The sequence below is a fragment of the Oreochromis niloticus genome, linkage group LG10 (assembly GCF_001858045.2).
Source record: "Oreochromis niloticus isolate F11D_XX linkage group LG10, O_niloticus_UMD_NMBU, whole genome shotgun sequence".
Classification (NCBI taxonomy): domain Eukaryota; kingdom Metazoa; phylum Chordata; class Actinopteri; order Cichliformes; family Cichlidae; genus Oreochromis; species Oreochromis niloticus.
This window is the reverse complement of record NC_031975.2, coordinates 23613023-23636953: the sequence shown is the minus strand read 5'-3', so window position 1 is coordinate 23636953 and position 23931 is coordinate 23613023. Positions and strand designations below refer to the sequence as shown.

Sequence of the window (23931 nt, the reverse complement as noted above, 5' to 3'; positions counted from 1 at the left end):
AAGTGGCAAAAACAAACTTCCCTTTAATGTTCCCGCTCTACTTCATAGACATAAACTATTAAACTGTGACCAGGCTGCCTTAAACTCCTTCCTTCTTTTAGAGTGGATAACAGGGTGCGAGCCACACTGATGCTGCTGGTTTGTGAAGTCTCCAGACACTCGTCTCCCTTGTGATTTTATTTTTCCCCTACCTCACCTCACACCTACATGCACATTTCTCCACTGAGCCGTGCCCTCACACATCACTGATCTTGCTTTTTAGAAGCAGATGCATTTAATCATTTTACTTCTTGGCATTAATCTCCTTTGTGTTCCTCCTTCTCGAAAAGACTCATGAAACTGTGAGCTCTTTTAAAACATGTCTCTACTTTATACACACCTTTGCAGCATTTTTTGTACCCTCAGCGATACATAACTTATATCGAAAGCAAATCTTAATCACAAAAACACCGAACACTCAAACGATGAGGGTAAAAACAAAAAGCTCACTTTTGTTGTTGTTTTCTTTTTTTCTTTTTAAATACAGGATGTACTGTACAGTATGCACAAGCCCTCTTGGTATAAATTACATCCAAACAAAATCTTTTTTTCCCTTTAGCCAAAAACTTGAAGACATTCATTATTAAAATATTGAACCAATTCTTTATGAGGAAAAGCAGACTAATAAAACATTATTGTTATTCTTATGTTGACATCACTTCCTAATTTGACATCACTCTTTTCTTCTCCGTGGTAAATACTGTGATCTCTGCTACTGACAGTAGTTACAGAGCTCAGAAAGCATCTATCAGTCTCTACAGAGTTTGGACACGTGGGATAATTAATAAACCCTTAAAGAAACACCCTTAAAGAAAAGGAGACTTTAACTCAACAGTACAAAAAAAGAAAATTATACTTTGTTCCAAAAGTCAGTGATGATGTTAAAACTTTGCATGATAACATTTGTATGCTTAAAGTCTAGAAAGATAATGTTTTATAAAACAATAATAATAATCAAACTCTTTGAATACTATGGTTGTTGTTGACACATTTGGATACCTTTTGAAGTACTGAAATGATCTAATTGAGGCTCACCTACTCTTGTGTTTTTACAGTAAAAACTGCAGCTACCAAGACAAGGGGAGTAAAAAAGAAAAACTGTGGGCCACTTGAACGATAATATCAGCTTTGTCCAGGACATTAAAAACATCAGCTTTAGTCTGTTAAATCCAGACATAAAGCCTCAGTTTGACTCAGTTACTGTGTCTTGAGACATGGGAAAGGGGCGTGTCTCAATAAATGCATTTACAGGAGCTACAACCCAAACCGAAGAGGTGAGATGAGAAGTATGAAGCTGCTTTGCTTTGTAGAGTTCACTGCTTGCATGTGGCTCAGGTATGAGGTGTTAATACTGGTTAGTTTAGGGATAAACATGGGCTGACAAAAATTTCAATGCAGACTTTCCCCTGTTAGTGTCTGGTGTTTGTACACTACGCCCGGATGTTGGACTACACTTCCTTTATCACACACTGAAGGGTTAAATAACTTTCCATGAGTGAAAAGCTTCTTTTTTTCCATTAAAAGAGAAATAAATAAAAACAAAAAAACTAAAACAGAAAAAAAACTCACATTCTTTAAACCGTTTCGGTCAGAAACTCAAAATGTTGTTCCAGGATCCAAAGCTACATTACTGTGTTCCAGGGAAACACCTACTCAGAAGAGACTGACAGGGGCTGAAGGTTCATAGAGGTTGATGTTTTGTTAATACGTTAAAGGGGCTGGTTGTTGTGTGTCATTCCAAGTCCTGACTGAAACCTCTTTAGTCCATCCCAGTCCAGCCTCAAGTGTACTGGTACTCCTCTGTGTACGCCGTGTCCTCTGGAGCATACTGGTTATTTCCGCCTACGTAGTTGTCGCCTCTGCCAAACTGCTCCTCCCCGGGCGGGTACTGGCCATCGGGGGCAGCATACTGGTTGTCGCTGCTGTACGATTGATCTGCCGGGTGTTTGTTCTCTGTGATCTTCAGGCTTGATTTCTTCACTCTTTGAAATAAAAGAAAATTATTTTTAGGACATTTCTCTTTTTCCAGAGGATGTGTTGTCTACATGTTTTAGCTGTGCACCGTCAACTTGGAGCAGTCTCAAAAATGCACTTGTTCATGTGGGTGTTGGTGCTTTAGCTTAGTCCCTGCCACAGAGAAGACAGGATCCACAATATGTAAAGAACTTCTTTGTGGTCAAGTAAAGAATGGAGACTGCCCACTGTCTTCCATCTGTGGTATGATGGTTTTGTATTTATTTTTATTTTTCAGTTTACTTTTACATTAATTTCTGTGCCGGCTTTACTCTTTTCAGTTTTCTTACTATTGTTTCAAAGTGTCAGATAGTCAGCCTCAACAGCTGGATCAGACCGCTATGGCATCCACCCTCAACTTCCGCCTGACACGCACTGCACCCTACCCCTACAGCGCCCCCTGTGGGTGGTGGGGCTTCAAAAGGACGTGCCAGGCCACCAGATGCTGCTCCCTCCCCTGGCTGAAGGGGGGGGCCCTGGTAACCCTATCCCAGGCACGGTTACACTGGTAAATTTGAAAGGAGCCAGCTGAGATGGATTGGGCATCTAACAAGGATGCCTCCTGGGTGAGGCTCTGGGGTAGATCAAGGCCAGCCGAGAGCTGGAGGAGGTGGCTGGGGAGAGGAAGGTCTGGGCTCTTCTGCTTAGGCTTCAGCCCCCACAACCCAGATAAGAAGAAAAAAATGAATGGATGCTATTATTAGGCAAGAGGCAGGGTACACCCTGAAAGGTTGTCAGTCTATTTCAGGGTTAAAACAGAGACACAGGCAACCAGTCACAGATCAGACCCAGTAAGTTCGAACCACAAACATTCTTGCTGTGAAGCTGCAGCGCCAAGTTAGTTAGTCTCATATGTGCCCTGATTCTATATCTGAAATTTCAACCCAAAATACCACCAGACATATCATTTTGTATAATATGTTTCTATATGCCTGGTTTGGGGCTCAGTTTCAGTGTCTGTAACTTTAACTCAAACTGGAACAGCTGCTTGCCTTCAGGTCTGTGTGTAACCCTGAGATGCAGCCAACGGGAGCTACTCAGCTCTTTTAGTATATACTGCCACACTTAGCTGCTATGGCTCCAGCTCCATGGCATGTTAACTTTCTCTTTGAACAATAACTTTAATTTTAAATACAGCCCAGTTCTCAGCAGTCTTTGTTGTTAACACATGTGAGTGTAGGGTTTGTCTGATGTCACAGCAGAACAAAGTAGACTAGTTAATGTTATGGTTCCCTGTAGTTTTTGGGCTGTGCTAAAAAAAAAATCAATCAATCAGCATTTCATTGTCATCTTGTTTTCTGACAACAGGAACAGAAAAATGTGTATGTGATGAAAGATTTATTGTGAATTCGGCTATATCAAAATGCAGAATGAGTGAGAGTAGAGAGTAGGAGAGAAGCAAACATGTACACAGCCAACAGGAAAGTAGCTACACATCTATGTCATGTTCTGTTTGCTTGTTTGAGGACTCTGTGGACTCTTTGTGGTTTCAATTTGAGGAAAAGAGCTACGCAAAACTAACAACATGGTGCCAAAAGTCCTGTTTTCAAAACAAAACTAACCCCAATGTTGTACTTACTGATTCTTATGCTTGGCTCCGCTGATATGTGACTGGTACTGCTCCACAGAGTTCAGTTCAATGTTGCAGATGGTGCATGGATAGCCATTTAGTGTGGAAGCTGTAGATCAATGAAAAGTAGGGAATAATTTCAAATTGAATGCGCTCTTATTGCATAATGAAAGTTTAGGTTTTTAAAAACAAAACAAAAACAGAACTGCACAAACTCATGCTTCTGCAGTCGGACCTGGTGCTGTGGATGGCCCGTACGTCTCCATCAGTTTAAGCTTTGTCATCTGTTTTCTATGCTTCTTGCCTACATAGTGCTGCTGGGCCATGAGCGGGTTATTGAAGGAGGCCTGACATATGGAGCAGAAACGGTCTGGATTGTTGTTGTTTCCTGTCACTGGAGTGCCGCTTGAATCATCAGCAGGTTTCTTCTTTAGTTGAGGTGTTGGCGCTATTTGAGAGTTTACTGCAGAAGAGGAGACAGAATTAAAAAAAGACTTCATAAAAGGGTAACATAAAGGATACCCACAGGAAATAAATGCAAAAGCTAAATACCTAGAGCTTGAGGTCCAACTGCTTTCAACCTCAGGTTCTTGGCGTGAACTTTGCCCTGATAGTGAGACTCAGCCACTACTGGAGCAGAGAAGGTCATGTTACATACATGACACACCTTAAACCGGTCTGTGTCTCCATTGTTACAGTCCTGCACAGGAACATAAATCAATCAAATTTTACTGCAAAAAAAGCCTCAACTTTCAGCAGATTGTCAGCACGTTTAATTTGCACAACTTGTATGACTTAATAATTGATCTCTGAATAAAAGGATCCACCTATCTACCCATCAACCCTTATACAGATTCAGGTTGTATGGGCAGCAATTTAGGCAGAGATACCCAGATTCTGTACCCCAGCAACCTCTTCCAACTCATCCGGGGGGACACTGAGCATTCCCAAACCGGCCGAGAGACATAATCTCTTTAGCGTGTCCTGTTCTGGGCCTCCTACCGGTGGGACATGGCTGTAACCCCCCCAGTTCATGAGGACATCCTAGTCTAGTCCTAGTTTAGGCATCCTGATGGTGAATGAAGCAATCGTAAAAAAATTCTCAGTCTGTTCCATGACTGCTGGGGAGCATTTCAGGATAAACTATTTAAACTGTGTTAAATTCATCTGAATAATTTCATCATCATTTTTGAAAACCTGACAGCCCCGGCTGGCTGATGTGAGCAGGTTTTATATAAACTGAAGAGCAGGCAGATATGACTGGAACATTCACTGATGGTCTTAAAATACACAAACCTCCCACTGAAAAAGTGCAAGACACACTGGGAGAGCCAACTGCTCAAGATCAAAGATATCTCTAAAAGTACTTTGTTTCAGATTTATAGTTGGCGAGGTAATAGTGACTCATAAAAAGTTTTCTCGGTGCTGGTTTGAGTTCTCTACTTTTTACTCACGCTGTCAGACGTTAAGGGCTTCAGCTTTTTGAGTGCTGGCTCTTTTTCATTTTGGATGGAAAGATAGCGCCGCACTTTGTTGGCATGCTTCTTGCTCTGAAAGGACAAGCACAAAGGTTTATTCCACAGTGGACACAAACATTCACTGCACATTTCTAACACGTTTATGTCTCCAAACTTTAGCATATCAATATTTCAGGTAAAATATAACTGTATTTAATATAACCTTTTCAGTGTTGCATTTATGGATCGACATCAATCTACTACTGCTAATTTACTACACAATAAATGCCAAATACTGCAACTACACGTTTTTAGATGTAAGTATTTCCTATTTTTCTTTGGTTTGATTCTTTGCAAAGAGAGCCAGCAATCACAAATGAATGTATAAATCAAACAATGTCCAATCATTTTACTTAAACTAGACATTAGTATTTGAAAAGCTGTTTACTTTTGCAGATTTGTCAAAATTTAGAATAACTTAGAATTGTCTCCTCTTCATCATCCACTTTGCAGCAGGGGAAAAAACAGAAGTGCATCACAGCAAACATCTGGTCAGCACTGTAGCCAAAGGTCCACTTACTCTCAGCTAGTTGAACAGCCCTTCAGCCCTCTTTTGCTATATTTGTGATTTACTGGACAGCCTAATGATGATGTGCTATTACAGCTTTAATAAACTTTTAATGTAGTGCCAAGTCCATTCAATAATAACACCTTATAAGTGATAAGTGTGCACTTTTTCTCTCATTGCTGAAAACTGTAGCACCATCTAATGAAAGCTAAGTCCCCTGACACCAACACAGCAGCACGCAGCAGACCGTGGGCTCACTGACCTGATAATGAGTCAACTTCTGAGATTCAGAAATTAGGACAGCACTGCAGACTTTACACTGGGAGTCAGAAAACAGGTCGCCATGCTCCTTTATCATCTTATTTACTGCAAAGGAGGGGAAAGGGAGAGAGAGAGAAACTTCAAATCAGGTTACATCATCTGGGAAAATGCAATTATAACACAACGTGAAGAGACTATTTGTGGCAGCAGTTCAAACAACATATCTGCTCGAGCTACTCCTTTTACTTACCAAGGATGTAAGAGCTCAAATGCACTATTCTGTTTTATTTAATAGTGTTATGAAAAATACAAACAGTTTTCTGGATTAACCATTATCTTGCCTATGGGTTTATGGCAATGCCTGTGCAAACATCTGTGAATAACATACTACAAGACACAGAAGCATGGTTTTTGGGGTTTTTTTAGGCCCAACTCTGCTTTTTAGTCTTAGTCATTCTTGGCTCATACCAAGCAGATCACTAATTCATCTTGATATCTCAAAAGTAAAATATATATGTATAAATAATTTTAAAAAAAACACACACACACACAAAACAGGTGGTGTATTATCCTGAGAGGCAGCCGAATTGGTTGGTTACAGCTCTGTAGGAGGATGGCATGGCATGTCACGTCGCCTTTACACATGTAGGAGCACAGTGTATTTTTAAGCATTTACAATCTGAATGTGTCACATTAGAGGATTCAGAATCCTGTTAAAGTCACAGCTTTTTGTTATTCAGACTTGGGCGTCTTGTTATGCAAACACTCCTCACAGCTTTGAAGATGACAGGACCTCAACAGAAGACGCTGCAATGCTCATGTGGAATTTGGAACCAAAATGGAAAAAGGATCAGAAGGGAAAAAAAACTGCAGTGAAAACACTGCATATGCAAAAAGTAAATGCTGTTTTAGCTGTTTACCAAAAGCTTTCTCATTTACAGGTCTTAAACTGCACAGTTTTTGTTGTTGTTGTTCGTTTGTTTTTTATTATCATTTCATAGCCAAACTGTGGGAAGGTTTTAGGAATTACAAAGCTCAGTCTTTTTCGAGGCACCAAAATTAAATGGACAATTGAATCTGTGGTTGGATCGCAGTCACAGTTGCCATTTAGGCTGCAAAAAGTGTGCAGTGGGAATATAAGTCGCCCAATCAACGATTTGATGTATTCCGAGAATGAAAGAACACACTGGAGAAAAAAATCTGCATGTCCACCAAAGACAACACACTGGATGGTCGTGGCATCCTTTCCAAAGTAGAGGGGGGGAAAAAAACAAACAAAACAGACTCTCCAAGACTAACATAAAGAGTATGTACACTAAAGTCTACACCCTGGATAATTATCTGGAAATACATCGAATCGAATATTGGCACGCATAAATTTAAAACAAAAACTTTTAGATAATTCATACACTTGTGGTTATGACACTGTCCTGAGCTGAAATCTCACATGTATCTTGCTTGCATTACTAAACACACAAGCAAGACCAGCAGAAGTGCAATCCGCATGGCCTGAAAGACGCATTTCAGCTGATGCCAAGCCAAAGATGCCTCCCTCTGTCTGTATTAGTAACCATTCAGGCCAAATGTTTCACAGTCACTGAAAAGCAACATCGGATGCAGACGTGCTCTAGTCGACCTTGGAACCGAAACGGCTACAGCTAGCATAGCACATTTTAGCAACTCGATGCGCTTATTACTGAAGTACCGGCTAACGTTAGCTTTGCGAAGGTAACAACAGCGCCGGTATTTTAAGCAATAACAGGGAGGGCCTTTACACAGTGCAACCGCGCCTTTTTCTTCTAAAACAAACGTTAAATTGTTAAATAAACAGGACATACTCTCTGCTGGTCCCGAAGGTAAGTAAGGAAAATCGTCGGTCTGCATCGCGACGGCCATAGATTCTACTCACAGCCAGCGGCGTCCGAACACGCATGCGCAACTCGCAGGCAGAGCAAAAGGACTTCCCACTGTGGGCTGTTCTCTAACAGGCAGGCAGCACAGACAGTTTTCAGTGCATTTGAGCCTGTTTCTTAGCTGTCACACTCAGTTTGGACTTGCGTATATCCGTAGTGGGATACCAATTGTAGAAATACCTTTTATTCACATCTCATGTCGGAATATTTCCCCGGTAGCATGCAGACCAGGCAGTCCTCTCCACAATGGAAAATGATTTGTTACAAACGACAAGCCACTCGATTTAATGTTTTTTTCAGGCCAAATCGTCCATATACACGTTGTCCTTCGTTGTGTGTTTGGATTTTTGTGGGTGACAAGTCCACTGGTTACGAAGCGAAGTTTCCGTAGTGTAGTGGTTATCACGTTCGCCTAACACGCGAAAGGTCCCCGGTTCGAAACCGGGCGGAAACATGTTTTTCGTTTTCTGTATTGTATCGTTTCTACGGAAGAGGATTAGGGCCCCAGGGGGAAAAAAGAGTGGGAATGTCTTTTTTTTCTTTTCCAGAATTCTGAGAAAAAAGTTAGAATTCTGACTTTAGTCTAAGAATTCCCACTTTAATCTCAGAGTTCTGACTTTTTCTCAGAAAAAAGTCGGAATTCTTCTCAGAATACTGAGAGAAAAAAGAGAAATTCTGAGAAGAATACTGAGAGAAAAAGTCAGAATCAAGACAGAATTCTGAGAAAAAAGTTCTGACTTCAGGATTCTGATTTTTTTCTCAGAATTCCGGAAAAGAAAAAAAAAGACGTGCCCACCTTTTTTTTTTCCGGTGGACCTAATCCTCTTCGGTAATGACTTATATGACTTGAATGACTTCCCGGTTCGAAATTGTAATTATAACATGTCTTTTAGACTGTATTTTCGCAACAGCAGGCCTGTAACTTTATAAAAGTGAGTATTTTTGCATGTCGCCAAATCGTGTGTGACAATATTAGATTGTGACATGTATATTGTGACATGTATATCATTGTAAAACAATATATTATTGGAAAATGAGAGAAGACTTATCGCACCGAGTTTCCGTAGTGTAGTGGTTATCACGTTCGCCTCACACGCGAAAGGTCCCCGGTTCGAAACCGGGCGGAAACATCATACCTTTTTCTTTATAATTATTCTTCACGTTATCAAGAAAACAGAATTACTAAACAGTCACCTGACGATTTATTAGGTACATTGTGCCTTCAGATCTCCCTTTGTTCTTCATGACATAGATCCAACAAGGTGCTGGAAACGCACCTTGCAGATATTTGGTCCACACTGGCCACACTGGTCCTAAATTGTTGCTAGGATGGATCCATGCTTTCCATCTGTGTCACAGCAGATACTGAGACACATCACAGTAAGCACAGTTCATATCATATCTTATTGTCTGATTTTCTCCAACATTCAAACATTCATAGGATTTGTTCTTAATGATCGCAGTCACACGTGTTTCTGCTGAATCTGAGTCAGTCACTAGGTGGGGACAAATAACTATTAACAAAAAACTCAACGGCGACGGAAGGAGAGTTGCTGTAGCATTATACTGGTTAATGGAAAATGCATTTAGAAGTTTCCGTTGTATAATTTCTGCAGCATCGTGCAACTTTGAGTTTTAGCATAATACAGCAGTGTAGTAAATTTGCGCAGTCCGTATGTGCCGACGAGATGAAGAATTAATGCAGCAGACAGGGTATGACAGGATTAGTAGATAATACTGGAAAATTACTTTAACTGTGGGCTTTTATTTTTATACTGACCTGTTCCATGGTGACCAACCGGCAGTTCAACAGGTTTCCGTAGTGTAGTGGTTATCACGTTCGCCTAACACGCGAAAGGTCCCCGGTTCGAAACCGGGCGGAAACATTATTTGCTTTCCCTGAGTTACACTTTTCATAAACATTACGTTATTAACTGAAGTAACAAGCCATATTTGTGGTCACCGAGTTAGGTGGGGTGCTTTTTCCTTCAGTAGAACAACGGAGCTTCAGGAGGTGCAGGGGTGTCAAACGGCCGCTGGCTGTGTCCAGATGTTGCAGAGAACACCACTCATGTAAGAGGGCCCTCGCCTGTGTGGTAACGACTGGGTTTTTCAACAGGACAGTTCTACAGTACACAGTGACTGCAGGACAAGGGACTTCTCTGAGAAAATAACATCACTCTTTTGGACCATCCTACGTGTTCCCCTGATCTAAAATCCAATTGAGAACCTTTGGGGATGGATGGCAAGGCACATTTACAAAACTGGACAACAGTTCCAGACAGTAGATGCCCCATCTTCACCACGAATTGTGTTCCCACTCACGTCATGGGAACGCAGATACTGAGGCGCATCACAGTTCGCAGTCACACGTGTTTCTGCTGAATCTGAGTAAGCCACTAGGTGGAGACAAATAACTATTAACTAAACACTCAACGGAGACCGAAGGAGAGTTGCTGTGGCAATATACTGGATAATGGAAATGCTTTGAAGTTTCTGTTTGGAAGTTTGGAAGTTTCTGCTGCATTGCATATTTTCTGCAGCATAGTGCAACTTTACGAGGATACACAGAGTTTTTATAGTGAGGTGATTGTCATGGCCACCTACTATGATATGCAGTGTATTAACAGAGCGATAACTAAGGCAAATGTGCGCAGACAGGGTATGACTATATAATAACAATATTAGACTGATAAAATCTCTTTAAATGTTATTCATTTTCTCAAGATAACCCGTTCTGAATGCTAAGCAAGTTTCCGTAGTGTAGTGGTTATCACGTTCGCCTAACACGCGAAAGGTCCCCGGTTCGAAACCGGGCGGAAACATATGGTTTTGGTTTACTTGAAAAAACTACAGTAAAGTTACTGTCTTCATAATTATTCCATGACGTGAAATGGTAAGTCTCCTAAGATGTCGTATCGTTATTAACCCCTTAAGATAAGTCTTTGAGTTTTCACAAGATTGTTAGACACCCAAGGTATCAATCTGGTAACTCTCCTAACAAAAACTTGTCTCAGGGGTTAGGGTGAAGTCGGGCCAGTTTCTTCCACCTCTCATTCTCTTCCTCTTTTCGATTTCCAAAGTCATCCTACAGACTGCCGTCCGATGCTGCCTACATACATTCTCCCCCATCTCTTTCACATTGCACCTTCTGCATAAGATATCCTCCTGTGTACACCTTCAATCACTCTTCTATGTCACCCTGTGTTCCTTCTTCTTCATAAAAGGGCATGTTCACCACAGTAATTTCCATCCTTTCTGCAAAATGCAACTGGCCCAGCTTGACCTCTCCACTGAAGGAAGAACGTTCACCCCTGCAGAGATCAAGACCTCAAGACCCTCACGGCCGCCCTACTCGACCCCCTGCAGTTTACATGCAGAGCCAACAGGTCTGTAGATGATGCTATCAACATGGCTCTACACTTCATCCTGCAGCATCTGGACCCCCCGGGGACCTATGCCAGGATCCTGTTTGTGCCTGTTTGTTTCAACACCATCCTTCCAGACCATCTCCAAGGCAAGCTTTCCCAGATGAATGTGCCTGATCCCATCTGCCGGTGGATCACTGACTTCCTGACAGACAGGAAGCAGCATGTGAGGCTGAGGAAGAATGTCTCGGACTTCCGGACCATCAGCACTGGCTCCCCCCAAGGCTGTGTTCTTTCTCCTCTGATCTTCTCCCTGTACACCAACTGCTGCACCTCCAACCACCAGTCTGTCAAGCTAATTAAGTTTACAGATGACACCACTGTTATCGGACTCATCTCGGACGGGGATGAGTGTCTCTACAGGAGGGAGATTGAACATCTGGTGTCCTGGTGCAGCCACAACAACCTGGTGCTGAACGCCCAGAAGACAGTGGAGATTACTGTGGACTTCAGGAAGCACACAGCCCCACTTCTCACCCTGGACACAGTCTATTTTAACTGCTCCCTTTAGACAGGAGGTTTCGGTTCATTCGGACCAGAACCTCTCGCCATAAGAACATTTTCTTCTCCTCTGCTGTTGGACTCATGAACAATAACCATATGACTGCTCCTACCACAAACACATGAACCTATACTGTGTTCTCTGCATCTGTTCCATTTTTGCACTGATCATTACCTGCGTACATGTATATATCAGTCTGCTTAGCACTTTTAATTTTTATTTTTATGTTTATTTATGTGTTTGTCTTACATTATGTTTTGCACTAAGTACTGCAGCAATTTGCTAATGTTGTAAACCTGCCCAACATTTGGCAAAAAAACCCTTTCTGAATATGATTCTGAGAGATTCAAAGGTAATAAATCAAAAGCCGAAAATTGCATTTCTGGTTGATAGAAAAAAATTATGTTTTCTTGTTTTTCTCTGATGCAAAACTCCGTTCTGCTTTTTTTAAAATGTATTTTTATTGGGAAATCTGACTTCCTCTTCCTCTCTAGATCTCTCTCTTCAAGAACAGGAGCCACAAGAAGATTAAATGGAGCGTAAATAGAGCAGTGGTTTTCATGTTTGCCTGACATGTGAAAGGTCAAAGTTGAAACACACTTTTCCTTTTCTTCACGCTGGGATTAAACGGTGCGGGTTTCCCAGAGCTCAAGCATTTCAACGCGTTCAAACTTGATCATGCACAAAATATACCAACACCCACAGATGTAATGCCTGAGTAACGCAATACATTAAGATTCTTTATTACAGGATGGTTTCTATTCACACTCCGGACACTTTTTTTATTTGCACCCTGTTAGCTGAACCTCCTCTTGCATTCAGAACTGCATTAAATCTTTGTGAATTTGAGCAGTTCAGAAGCCTCATTGTTGATGAAGATTGTTACTTCACTGAAACCGGACTTTCTTGTGTAAGGCGAACATGATACCACACTACAGACGCTGGTGGAGTGTCACTCTGAGGTCAGTTTCCAAAAAGGAGAATGTTTCTGCCACAGACACGGGTTATTAGACTGGTTTTGATGTTGTGATGTTTTTTTAGCGGTCCTTTAAGCACAGTTTGAAGTTAAAAGACATTTTATGAAAATTTGGTCTTATTTGACCTTGAAAGAGGGGTCAGAGGTCAAATGTGACATGATATTAAAAATCTTTATGGGGTACTTTCTATAAGTTTTTACATAAGTGTTTACATACAGAATAGTGACACACAATACCAAAAACATAACCTTCTTGGCAAAAGAAGGCAAAACCAAAAGAAAACATGGTTTGAGGAATTTTTTGTTTGTTTTATTTATTTGGGTTTTTGTTGCTGTTTTTTTTTTTTTTTCAAGTATCTGCCAAATACTTAAATAATGATATCAGATACTGACATGAGGCTTAGCTGTCCCACTCCCATCTCCCCATACTCACACTCCAGACACTGAACCAGTCCCACTGATATCCGAAGAAGCAGGTGAGTTTATTTATGTCAAAAAATGTGTCTAATTGCAGGAGGATGCTTGGGAATTTAATATGTTTTTCTACACACTATTTATTTTGTAGTACTAATACATTATCACTAAAACTCACATAAAGAGAGAATTTTTGGAGAAGTATGTATTGCTGTCTATCACTGTTGTACAGCAGCTGTGTGATATCAGGTCAATATGGACCCACATTTCTGAGAAGTGTATTCAGTGCATTGTTGAATCTGTGCCACAAAGAATTAATGCAGTTCTGAAGGCAAGAGGAGGTCCAACAAGCAGGGTGCAGATAAGAAAAATGGCCGGTGCGTGTGTAAACAGCATCCTGTAATAATCAATCCTAATGTGTTACATTCCCCAAGCATTACGTCTGTGGCCCCTGGTATATTGTGTGTGATACACTTGGGAGACTTCTGACACATACACCAAACAGGAGGAAGTGCATTTCAAAGCAGACTTATAGTGACTCCTTCATGGGAACTGAAAACTGCAAAACCGTGTTGCGGGCTGTTTTGAAGTTTGAACGCCTTGAAGTGCTGGAGTTCTGAAAGACCCGCACCATCTAATCCCAGTGTGAAGAAAAGTGAAAGTGTGTTTCCACTTTGACCTTTCACAAATGTGAAAACCACTAATACACAGTGGGAACAATTGTAAATCTCAACACTGAAACAAAGTTTAAAATATTTATGCACTGCGTGCTCGCTGTATCACAACTGCCTTGAAAACACAGTTGTGACACATGTTTTAAGAAAAAACAAAACATGTTTCCGCCCGGTTTCGAACCGGGGACCTTTCGCGTGTTAGGCGAACGTGATAACCACTACACTACGGAAACTACGCATGCGTTACTGCGGGGTCAATCGGAATACAAATGCAGCAGATGTAAAGAAACAAGCGAATATGATGCACGTTTTAAATGTACAATATTATATTATATTAGTGATATGCAAAATTGTCATATGTTCTAAAATAGTAGTAACAGTAACAGATAATATTTTATTGAAAATTAGTCAAAAGAATCTAGTCTTGGCTGTTTGTGTGAATCTGTATCTCAAAATCTGGTTGTTGTCTGCATGGATCTCGATATGAATGTCAATACAATGCCCATCACAAGAAAGCATAAGGATATTAAATGAAATTATAAGTAAGTACAGTTCTTGCATCAATTTAGTGGTTGCTTGCATCCACACATCCCTCACTATGATTAATAAATCAATCAGTGCTTCAACAACAATCCCTTTTTTCACTACTCAGCAGCCACTTCAGTCAATCGTGGATGGCTGCTCATAAATAACTTACATTATTTTCCAATGATACTTAATAGTGTATTACTAGAGAGATCAAGCAGTTCAGAAGCCTCATTGTTCATGAAGATTGTTAGTTCACTGTAGTGATCTGAAACCAGACTTTCTTGTGTAAGGTGAACATGATACCACACTACAGTCCTTTAAGCACATTTTAAAGATGAAAGACATTTTATGAATATTTTAACCTTATTTGACCTTGAAGGAGAGGTCAGACGTCAAATGTGACATGATATTTAAAATCTTTATGAGGTGCTTTCTGTATGTTGACAACACACTTCATAGTCTCTAAGTAATAAGGATTTTTGCCCATTTTTAACCAACAAATCATTAAGTTGACCATGAAAACCTTGTTGGATGTAATCCATATTTTAATAGGTTGTTAACATGACCCCACTCCAAACACTTACAAAGTTTTACCAGAATTCATTCAAAACTTTTCAAGGTACAGAATAATGACACACAATACCAAAAATCTTACAGGGAGAGGCAAAACCAAAACAAAACATAGTTTAAGGCATATTTTTTTGTTTGTTGTTTATTTTATTTGTGTGTTTTAACTTCAAGTATACTTAAAGAATGAAATCAGATACTGACATGATGATTTTATGGTTTGTCGCTGCTCTTATCCAGCGTTGGGAAAGTCACATAAAATTTTGAGTCCTTTACGACCACGAGGGCCTCTCCATTTTTGGTCTCATCTGTCACCAGCTCAAGGATGCACTCTGCTACCTCGGTTGCACTGCATCAAAAAGTTACAATATGCATTTTAAGATTATTTTAAATCCAGTTGTAGAGGGGGAAAGCCCCCAAAATGTTGATGTTGTAGGGGTTATTACAAACAAAGACTTACGTTAACACCCCAAGATTCTCTCGTATGTGATGTCTTGCATCTACCAGGTGGGCAAATTGACCCGTTTGAGATTTGATTTCAGAGATCAGGTTTGTTTCAACAAAACCTGGGCAAATAGCATTGACCCGTATACCATAGTCTGATGCTGCAAAGGCAGCCTATTAAAAAAACAACAACACATAGTTAGGCTCTGTAAGTCACATTTCATCTACACAAAAAGCGTAGTGTGAGGATAAACAACAAGTGCTCTTTGTTTCCACATTTGCATTTTTGAAGTTCAGTGTCCAAAAGTTTCAAATTTAAAGATGAAGTCTGAAAGATCCTGCACGTATAGTGCATGTGCACAATTTTTGCACATTTTCTAATTTTGCCTCTGTACACCTCCACACTGGATTACAAATTTAACCATCCAAAGAATTGCAGTAACCGTTTAGGAATTACAGACATTTTCAGACAAAAGTAATTAAACAAGCTAACATTAAATAAAATATGATGGCTTGCTTTTTAATGCATGAGTGAAAATTCTTTGCAATCAGTGATCGCGTGTAGTCTAGAACCCATGGACATCAGGAAATGCTGTGTTTTTGTTGGATCTTTATTGCAGCCCCCTTAGGTTACTGTTTGTTTGAGTGTCTCTCTGAATTCAATTGTGTATTTTATAACTGAAAATTATCCTCTATTGGTCTCTATTGGTCTAGTTTGGATTGAAGAACATCCTTTGTCGTTGTCTTGAGAAAGTCTTAGGTTACTTTTGCAGTATACTTTGGGTGATTATTCATTTGCACTAAAGTGCCATACAATTTTAAAGTGTTTGACAACCATACATAGCCATACCAAAAAAACTGTTTGCTCATCTGTTTAACAGATGATGTGGTATGCTTCAGTTCATGAGCTGTTTCTCTCATTCTTCACAATTTTCTCTTCCCATAAGTCTAATCTGGGCTTCCTGTTCATGAGTATAACCAATGGTTTGGGACTAATGGTAAATCCTCTATTTTCTTTCATGAAGATGCTTCTAAATTGTAGACATTGGCAATGATGGACTTCCTTAAAGGTGTTCATGACTTTGTTAAATGTTGTAAACAATGGAAAAAATTCTGTGATCATCCACTTTAGTTGTCTTCTGTGGTCTTTCAGGCCTTTTTTGTGTTGCTCAGCTGTACAGTGCATTCATGCTTCTTAAGAATGTTTCAGATTGTTGATTTGACCATTTCTAAAGTTTTTGTCTTTATCTCTATTTTGCATTTTCTTTTTTTCTTTTACCCTTTCACTTGCATCAGTATCTGTTTGGATTTCATAGAGTTCCAGTAAAAAGATACCAAATTAAAGTTCCTAGAATCAGTTAGAATCAGTTCAAGATCTTTTATCTTCTAAACTTGTCATAGAATATTGAGGGAACAGGCATCGTCTGGCCATGAAACTGTTTGTCAGTGTCCAGTTACTTTTGAGATTCTGAAAATGAGGAACTATGAATAAAAATGGCTCGAATTCCAAAACAGTTAATTGAAACTAGAGCAAATTTAATACTAATAAAATGTTTGCCTTTGTAAAAAGATTTTTATTAAATGCATTGCTGTTTGTGATTCATATTGCTTGCCGGAAGCTCATCCTTGGACGGCCTGCTGGGCGGGAGAGCACGCTGTGTAACATGTCTTGATTAAAAAGAGGAACGGAATGTTCCAGTAAGATAGCCACATACTGTTGTATAGTCATTTTTCTGAGAAGAGCCCTGTTGTGTGGGCACCAGTGACTATAAATGCACGAATAAAAAGGTACACGGTGTGACTCTCACTTGAGACGTTCACCCATATACATGTGATTAAGTATTTTGTCTCACTGTGTTTCTGTTTACCTTGGCAGACTTCTGTTTGGGATTATCCCTTAACAGCCTTACTTTTTAATTTTTAACTTTATTGTTTGGCATTTCCTGCACATTGACCTCACAGTTCAGTCTGAGGCAGCGCTCACACATAACATCAAGTGAAAAAGAAAGCGTTCACAGGACTCTGCAGTGAAAAACACCACATTATTCAACAGCTTGTAGAGCCACCTTTTAGCAGTAATAATATCCAGTAACCATCCATGTATGACTCCCATTGCTGTGGGGGAATTTAAACTTGCTCTTCTTTACAACATTTTTTCAGGTTTATGGAAGTTTGCAGGCATTTGTTTATGCACTGATCTCTTTGACTGCAAGTCCTTCATTATTTTCTTTTTGGGCTATTCTGTTGTAGATTTGCTGCTTGGGAGCATTGTCCTGTTGCATGAACAAATTTTAAACAAACCTGTTCTGGTTCTGGACAGACAGCCTCAAATTTCAAACTGGTTTCACTTCTACACCAGCAAACAGTTTGTGGTAAACTCAATGACTGCAAGGTGCCCAGGTTCACCCCTCCACCACCGTGATTGACAGGTGGTATGTGGAGTTTGTGCTGATGTGGTGGATCATAAATTCATAAATTTGATTAGTTTTGGAGTTGTACATCTCTGTTCCTTACATTTCATGTCATGTCTTTATTAATGTTTTATTTGTTGCTTTGACTGTTTTCGAATAGAATATGCAGTGGGAATATAGAGGGAGATAAGTAGTGAAAGTTCTGTCTGGGTTGATTGTGCGTCGATCCATTGGTAATGCCTCAGGGCTCCAGTAGGTGGGTTCGCGCGCCTCCTTCACTCAATACACACGAGTGAGAGTGAGAGCTGCGTGTCTGTGCCATTCTTTCACCTCTCCTCACTATTTCCCCTGTTTAAGGTAACTGCCATGCACATATCTGTATAAATGTGTGTTACTGTTGATTATTACGTTATCATTGTTCATTGTAGCGGAAGATGTGAATTGCGGACTATTTTGCTGAGAAGTTCAAGTTAAACGCTGTTGCTGTCTATGCTAGTTTTCGCTATTACTCCGCCATATTGTGTGACGATTTTTCTGTTACTACCTGTATAAGTTAACTACTGAAAGACATGTAGTACTTAAAGTATTATTTCATTGCCGTGGAAAGTTAGTGACTGTGTCAGCTAACATGTGCGAGTTAAAAAGATGTTTTTGTCTAATGCTACAGTTCGTGTTATCTAAAGTATTCTCATCAGCTAATGCAGCTACCAATATTGACTTAGTTTGGATACAGTTGTCCTGAGATTGAGTGCATCCATAAGAATACTGTTTTGGTTGTATTGCTTCCTTCACTCAATACACACGAGTGAGAGTGAGAGCTGCGTGTCTGTGCCATTCTTTCACCTCTCCTCACTATTTCCCCTGTTTAAGGGCACAACACTGATATGTTGTATTTTGTTTTCTCCACACAGGACATTGTTCCAGAAGTCTTGTGGTTTTTTCAGATGCAACTTTCCAAACCTAAGCCATGCTGCCATGTTATTTTTAAAGAGACGAGACTTTCTCCTGGAAATCCTTCTAAACAAGGCGTATTTGTTCAGTCTTTTGCTAATTTTAGTGCCAGGAACTTTGACATTTAACATTCTATCACAAGACAGTCCTGTGAAAGCTTTCTTTTTCACATGACTGGAAATGTTGGAAGGATCAACAAATGCCTGGTGTTTCAAATGTTGAATTGCTTTACAAAGAACCCACACACCACACTGACCAAGTTAATCGAGAATGATTTTGTGCCGATGTACACATTCTGCTGCTCCTGCAACAGAAGTTGTGGGATGATGCTATTTCATCATGATGAAATGTATTGAAAAATGGAATAGTGCCACTCTTGGTGGCCTTGCTTGTGGTAAAGGATGTAATTGAAGTGCAGGGTTTCAGCTTAAATTCGAGACATTTAACAAAAGAATTGGATTAATTTCTGCAGAAATTTGATATAATTTTTTTTAATCTTCTTAAACAATCTCATGGGGGAATCTCTCTTACTGCAACGGATCGAGTGAATCCGACCAGCCCGTGTTTAGTAGCCGAGTAGACAGGAGCCGTAAGCAAAGGTCCAAGACCTGTAGGATGGGTTATATCAATCATTGTACAGGGTTTAAGTTTAGTGTTGTTAATGTAATGACATTTACAATTCTAGTCTGGGATGTCTCCAATTTTAATTTAGAGTATTTACCTGCCAAGGATGAAACATTGATGATGACCCCTCCTTGACCTCCCTTCGATTTGTTCATGTGCTCCAGAGCCAAATAAGTTCCCCTAATAGAGCCCACCTACAGGAAAAAAAAACTTATTTTGGCATCAGTTCATACAGTAAAAATCTTTTTTCTCTCTGTAAACACTTCATACAGTCATCTGCATACAAAACGTTATGATGAATAACAGGAAGAATAATATAACCCAAGCCTGCTAAATTTAGACTTACTGTCAGGTTGCCAATTGTTTTTTTCAGGCTAACTAATAAAAAGAACATCTTTCTGAATGAATGAGCAATTCATAAATTTGAAACAAGATAAATATAATTAATTGTTGTGCTTTCTGTTTCTCACGAGGTTTGTGGAGACCACATTCTCCCACTCAGACTCATCGAAGATGCCGGCATTGTTGCACAAGATGTCGATTCCTCCAAAGGTTTCTACGGCTTTCTGAAAGGCAGCTGAGAGAGGAGAAAACAACGCTTTACAATTATGTTAACCTTTGTACCTCCAACATTTATAATTTGTTTTTCCAATGTCATGTGTTTTACCTTTGAAGTCCTCGTCTGATTTTATGTTGCATTCCTTGAACAGCATTCGATCTGGTTCGTACTCTTTGTTCAGGGCTTCGACCAAACTCTCCCCTGCGGCTTTATTCATATCCAGAAGTACAACCTGTTGACAGAAAGGACAGATACGCTGTCAGTTTGTTAGGTACCCATCTAGGCTATTTGAAAACATATGAACTACTTCAACAGACTTGCTGTAATTAAAGGGTGTTGGTAAGTTTTCTTTGAAAACTGTTTTTTCCGACACCGCCTACAGGAGTTGTGAGGTCGACCATTTTTTAGAAATCTTACTTTATTTTTGTGATTTTGCCTGTAGCTTGGTGAACTGTGATGAAGCCCAGGTTGGGCATGCAGGCCACTGTTACTGTTGCTCGTAGTTTAATTCTGCACGTACGCATAGTTAGATTTCACACCTACATCTCTGCATCTTATTGCATACATATATTTGGCTGCACTATGCCTGAGCATATTTAGAAGTTGTTTGTGCAGTCCAGTGTGAAGGCCCATACAGAAATGGGGAAGTGAAGCCTGGTAACCAGGGTAAAAGCTGTTATACTGAAAAGGAGAGGCAGCTTGCTAACCCATATATGACCTCGCCTGACCGGTAGAAAGAGGTGTGCTGTGGCCTTGCCTGATCCCAATCTTATAAACAATTTACATAATGACTGAAACTAGCACCACTGAAGGAACAATGGGCTGGGAGGTCAGTTAATATGCCAATTCTCGTGACAACTGATCATTCACTATGCAAATGTACTGTTTATAAGATTGGGGAAAGATGAGACTGAAGAAGTCACTTGGATGAGTGACGAAACGTGTCTCCCACTGATACGCTACGTCCAGATGAACAGAATCAACTTTTGGGGATACTTTCACGTAAGACTTTAGACTTGCGTGAAGGAAGCACAATTCCATATATAATCCTGTGTAATAATAAGTAGGTTCATCTTTCAGGAGAGTTGGCTACAGTGAACTACTTGCAGACTGATTCATTTCACCTCGTTTTTGGCATGATGTCAACAGCAACTTTCTTAGTTGTTTTTTCCAACTAAAGGGTGTTGGTAAGTTTTCCGTGGAAATGTACACCACCAATAATCTGCTGCATCTTCACGTACAGTTGAGATTAGTTTAATAAGAAGATATCTTTCTCCCCATGCCCTTTTCATAAGCTGATCATGTGAGCTGTAACTTAATGTAAAAATATCTAAATACAGGCAACTTGTTTAGTTAACTTTAGTAATCTTATATATAATAAATATCTCTTCCTACACTGTTAAATGATTATGTGTCTACCTTTTCAACCAATGCCTACAATGGCACACGTACCTTGGCACCATTTTTTAGAAGAATCTCCGTTATCGCTTTTCCTATTCCCATCGCAGCTCCAGTCACTACTGCAGTTTTACCGCTCAGAGCCATTTCAGTAGAAGAAGGGACTGAGAAGGTCAGCGTCCGTATGCCTGCAAAGAAATAAGAGAATGTGAAACAGAGAGAAGTTGGTGGCTTTTTATTTGTCACCACCCATCAGGAAGACAAGCGGGTTTTAACGTATGACATGCCAGAGAGAGCAAGTGAATGTACAAGCAATAACAGTGTGTCAATCAATGGACCACAGTCAGCAGACTTGTCTTGTTCTGGAGAACACAGCTTGGCCAACTATAGTCTAACTGAGCCAAATATGGCTTGCACTTATTTTGGGGGGACTTTCTTGGGCTGTTTAGAGCTGCCAGTGAAGAATGCGCTTTATATTTTAATCCAGTTATTCTAAAGCTGCAAGACAGCTAAATAAATTAGACTTCACAATTTCCAGAGAAATTACGGTGGGAATGTTGCCTCTGCCAGACTTGATCTGTGGCTTGCTGCTGAAAAGTGGGGGCAAACAGGTTGGCCAAACAAAGCCGAATAGAGACAGCAGTTGATGCTTTTATTGTCAGAGGTTCAAGTAAATTAAAAAAAATAAAAAAATAGAAGACTTTTAATTTGAAAATCTGATACATTAAAGCATCTCCACTGGCAGAACACTTTTATCTTTAAAATTAGATGTTTCTGGGGATTGTGTTCATTTTCTAAAATAAATTTGATTGTTTTTTTTGTTTTTTTGTTGTTGTTTTGTTTTGTTTTTGTATTTGACTTCAGAAAAGCATCTTGATAATGTCCAATAAATAGCTGAAGGCTTTTATTTTGAAATTAAAGACTCATTTTTTGAATATCATAATTATCTGAAGGGTTGGGTGTTTTGAGAGTCCTGTAGTTCTGCTGGCTTGGTGCGGGTCATGATTTAGTTGAAACCTGACTGTGTTTAACACATTAAGCATTAGAAAAAGGCATTAGAGTCACGATACAAAGAAAGTACACTCTCCTGAGTGAGAATGTAGAATGTATAGAATAACAGTAGAAGACAATGCTGAAAACGACTTATTTGTCCTCCTCCTTATCGAATGTCTTTGAGTTCAGTGATCTAGCTAATGTTCAGTTTTTGGAGAAAGGACCCTTTGTAAACTCTCGAGCGGTTTCCGTAGTGTAGTGGTTATCACGTTCGCCTCACACGCGAAAGGTCCCCGGTTCGAAACCGGGCGGAAACATTTATATTACATTGCAGTATAATCACAAGTAGTATATAAATTGTGATATTAATACATACAAACATCTTATCCCCAAAACTTCATTCTGTTCATCTGGACGTAGCGTATCATTTGGAGACACGTTTCGTCACTCATCCAAGTGACTTCTTCAGTCTCAGCTTTACCCAAACTTATAAACAATACATTAGCATAATGACTGACCACTGATCAATGGTCACGAGAATTGGCATATTAATAATCAAGAAACTGACCTCCCAGCCCATTGTTCCTCCAGTGGTGCTAGTTTCAGTCATTATGTAAATTGTTTATAAGATTGGGGAAACCTGCAGTCAGCTGAGACTGAAGAAGTCACTTGGATGAGTAACGAAACGCTTCTCCCACTGAAAACGCTACGTCCAGATGAACAGAATCAACCTTTTGGGGATTTACCTACCGGGACTGAGTATGCATCAAGACGTTACGTGAAGTACTATGAGTTATGTAATCACCATCAAAATATGTACTGTATATGTGTTACATATATGACAATCACTCCACAGAAAAAAACAGTTTCTGCTGAATTTTTGTCAGCAGAAACTGGACACAATAATAATGAACTTCAGCTGAACCTGCAAACATATAAATGTAGCGATATTATTTTATTTAAATTATTACAATTTAAGTCTAATGTGTTTGTGTTCCGAGGCGATTCAGTCAAACTTAACAATGCAGCTTACCATGCCAGTTTACCAGACGGTCTGTGCCACTCAAACTGTGTGAGTAGTTTCTTCAGAGATGCACTTCATAACTGCAAAGTATTGCACACAGCGACTCTGGCACTTGTGGGTGTTCTGACACTCTGGGAGTACGAGGCGTCATCACACGGTTTCCGTAGTGTAGTGGTTATCACGTTCGCCTCACACGCGAAAGGTCCCCGGTTCGAAACCGGGCGGAAACACTTAGTTTTGGTCTGGGTTGAAAGAAATGTCTTGCCGATGAGCATCTGCAAGCAGCTGTTGGGGATAAAAAACAAACAAACAAAAAAACAGTATAGACTCCTTACAGACATAGGAGTGACTCCGTGGAGAAGTGCAGGAGGATGGACAGTGAGGACGAGACAGCGCGAGGTCACCTTAAGAAAGTGAGAAAATAGATGGATTCAAGTACAATGAATGAGTCGCCCTTAACAGCGAAAGTGTACCTTTTAATTGTCACATGCTGCACTGCTGCAGTGCATAAGCAATCATGATGGCCAATTTTGTGTCCAGGTCCAGCCCTGCCCTAGAATTTACCCGAGTGATGTTTAAACAGCTTTCTGTTTAAACATCAACTTTCTTAAACAGCA

General features: G+C 40.0%; 2 protein-coding genes and 7 non-coding genes across 11 annotated transcripts; 6 read left to right on the top strand and 3 right to left on the bottom strand.

Moving 5' to 3' along the window:
- Positions 1-346: 346 nt before the first annotated feature.
- Positions 347-7904, bottom strand: znf346 (zinc finger protein 346). Its single transcript, XM_005456151.4, has 7 exons — positions 7747-7904; positions 5910-6013; positions 5077-5172; positions 4175-4322; positions 3858-4085; positions 3632-3731; positions 347-2021 (listed from the first exon to the last, which is right to left on the bottom strand). The coding sequence occupies exons 1-7, from the start codon at positions 7802-7804 to the stop codon at positions 1820-1822; spliced, it is 936 nt and encodes a 311-aa protein (XP_005456208.1). The 5' UTR covers positions 7805-7904; the 3' UTR covers positions 347-1819.
- A 298-nt stretch (positions 7905-8202) lies between these two features.
- On the top strand, positions 8203-8275 carry trnav-aac (transfer RNA valine (anticodon AAC)). The gene has a single exon. It is a non-coding gene; the product is annotated as a tRNA-Val (tRNA).
- A 603-nt stretch (positions 8276-8878) lies between these two features.
- Positions 8879-8951, top strand: trnav-cac (transfer RNA valine (anticodon CAC)). Its single transcript has one exon. It is a non-coding gene; the product is annotated as a tRNA-Val (tRNA).
- Positions 8952-9634: 683 nt separating this feature from the next.
- trnav-aac (transfer RNA valine (anticodon AAC)) lies at positions 9635-9707 on the top strand. The gene has a single exon. It is a non-coding gene; the product is annotated as a tRNA-Val (tRNA).
- An 866-nt stretch (positions 9708-10573) lies between these two features.
- On the top strand, positions 10574-10646 carry trnav-aac (transfer RNA valine (anticodon AAC)). Its single transcript has one exon. It is a non-coding gene; the product is annotated as a tRNA-Val (tRNA).
- A 3329-nt stretch (positions 10647-13975) lies between these two features.
- On the bottom strand, positions 13976-14048 carry trnav-aac (transfer RNA valine (anticodon AAC)). The gene has a single exon. It is a non-coding gene; the product is annotated as a tRNA-Val (tRNA).
- An 822-nt stretch (positions 14049-14870) lies between these two features.
- Positions 14871-23738, bottom strand: LOC100691927 (15-hydroxyprostaglandin dehydrogenase [NAD(+)]). 3 transcript variants are annotated; one of them, XM_019363948.2, is made up of 8 exons: positions 23650-23738; positions 21352-21485; positions 20008-20131; positions 19811-19917; positions 19438-19534; positions 19248-19324; positions 15371-15528; positions 14871-15259 (listed from the first exon to the last, which is right to left on the bottom strand). In XM_019363948.2, the coding sequence occupies exons 2-8, from the start codon at positions 21442-21444 to the stop codon at positions 15124-15126; spliced, it is 792 nt and encodes a 263-aa protein (XP_019219493.1). In that variant the 5' UTR covers positions 21445-21485; positions 23650-23738; the 3' UTR covers positions 14871-15123. The 3 variants fall into 3 exon arrangements, with proteins under 3 accessions (XP_019219493.1, XP_003451465.1, XP_013130614.1); XM_003451417.5 differs by lacking the exon at positions 23650-23738 and adding an exon at positions 23324-23623; XM_013275160.2 differs by lacking the exon at positions 23650-23738 and adding an exon at positions 22859-22881.
- On the top strand, positions 22535-22607 carry trnav-cac (transfer RNA valine (anticodon CAC)). Its single transcript has one exon. It is a non-coding gene; the product is annotated as a tRNA-Val (tRNA).
- On the top strand, positions 23472-23544 carry trnav-cac (transfer RNA valine (anticodon CAC)). Its single transcript has one exon. It is a non-coding gene; the product is annotated as a tRNA-Val (tRNA).
- Positions 23739-23931: the final 193 nt, after the last annotated feature.

Coding starts and splice junctions, on each gene's coding strand:
- znf346 (XM_005456151.4), bottom strand. CDS start 7,804: ATGGCCGTCGCGATGCAGACCGACGATTTTCCTTACTTACCTTCGGGA. Junction 5,173..5,909: donor AGAAGTTGACTCATTATCAG/GTCAGTGAGCCC, acceptor TTGTCCTTTCAG/AGCAAGAAGCATGCCAACAA. Junction 4,086..4,174: donor AGTTGGACCTCAAGCTCTAG/GTATTTAGCTTT, acceptor CCTCTTCTGCAG/TAAACTCTCAAATAGCGCCA.
- LOC100691927 (XM_019363948.2), bottom strand. CDS start 21,444: ATGGCTCTGAGCGGTAAAACTGCAGTAGTGACTGGAGCTGCGATGGGA. Junction 19,918..20,007: donor ATCAGACGAGGACTTCAAAG/GTAAAACACATG, acceptor CTCCTCTCTCAG/CTGCCTTTCAGAAAGCCGTA. Junction 19,535..19,810: donor ATGTGGTCTCCACAAACCTC/GTGAGAAACAGA, acceptor TTTTTCCTGTAG/GTGGGCTCTATTAGGGGAAC.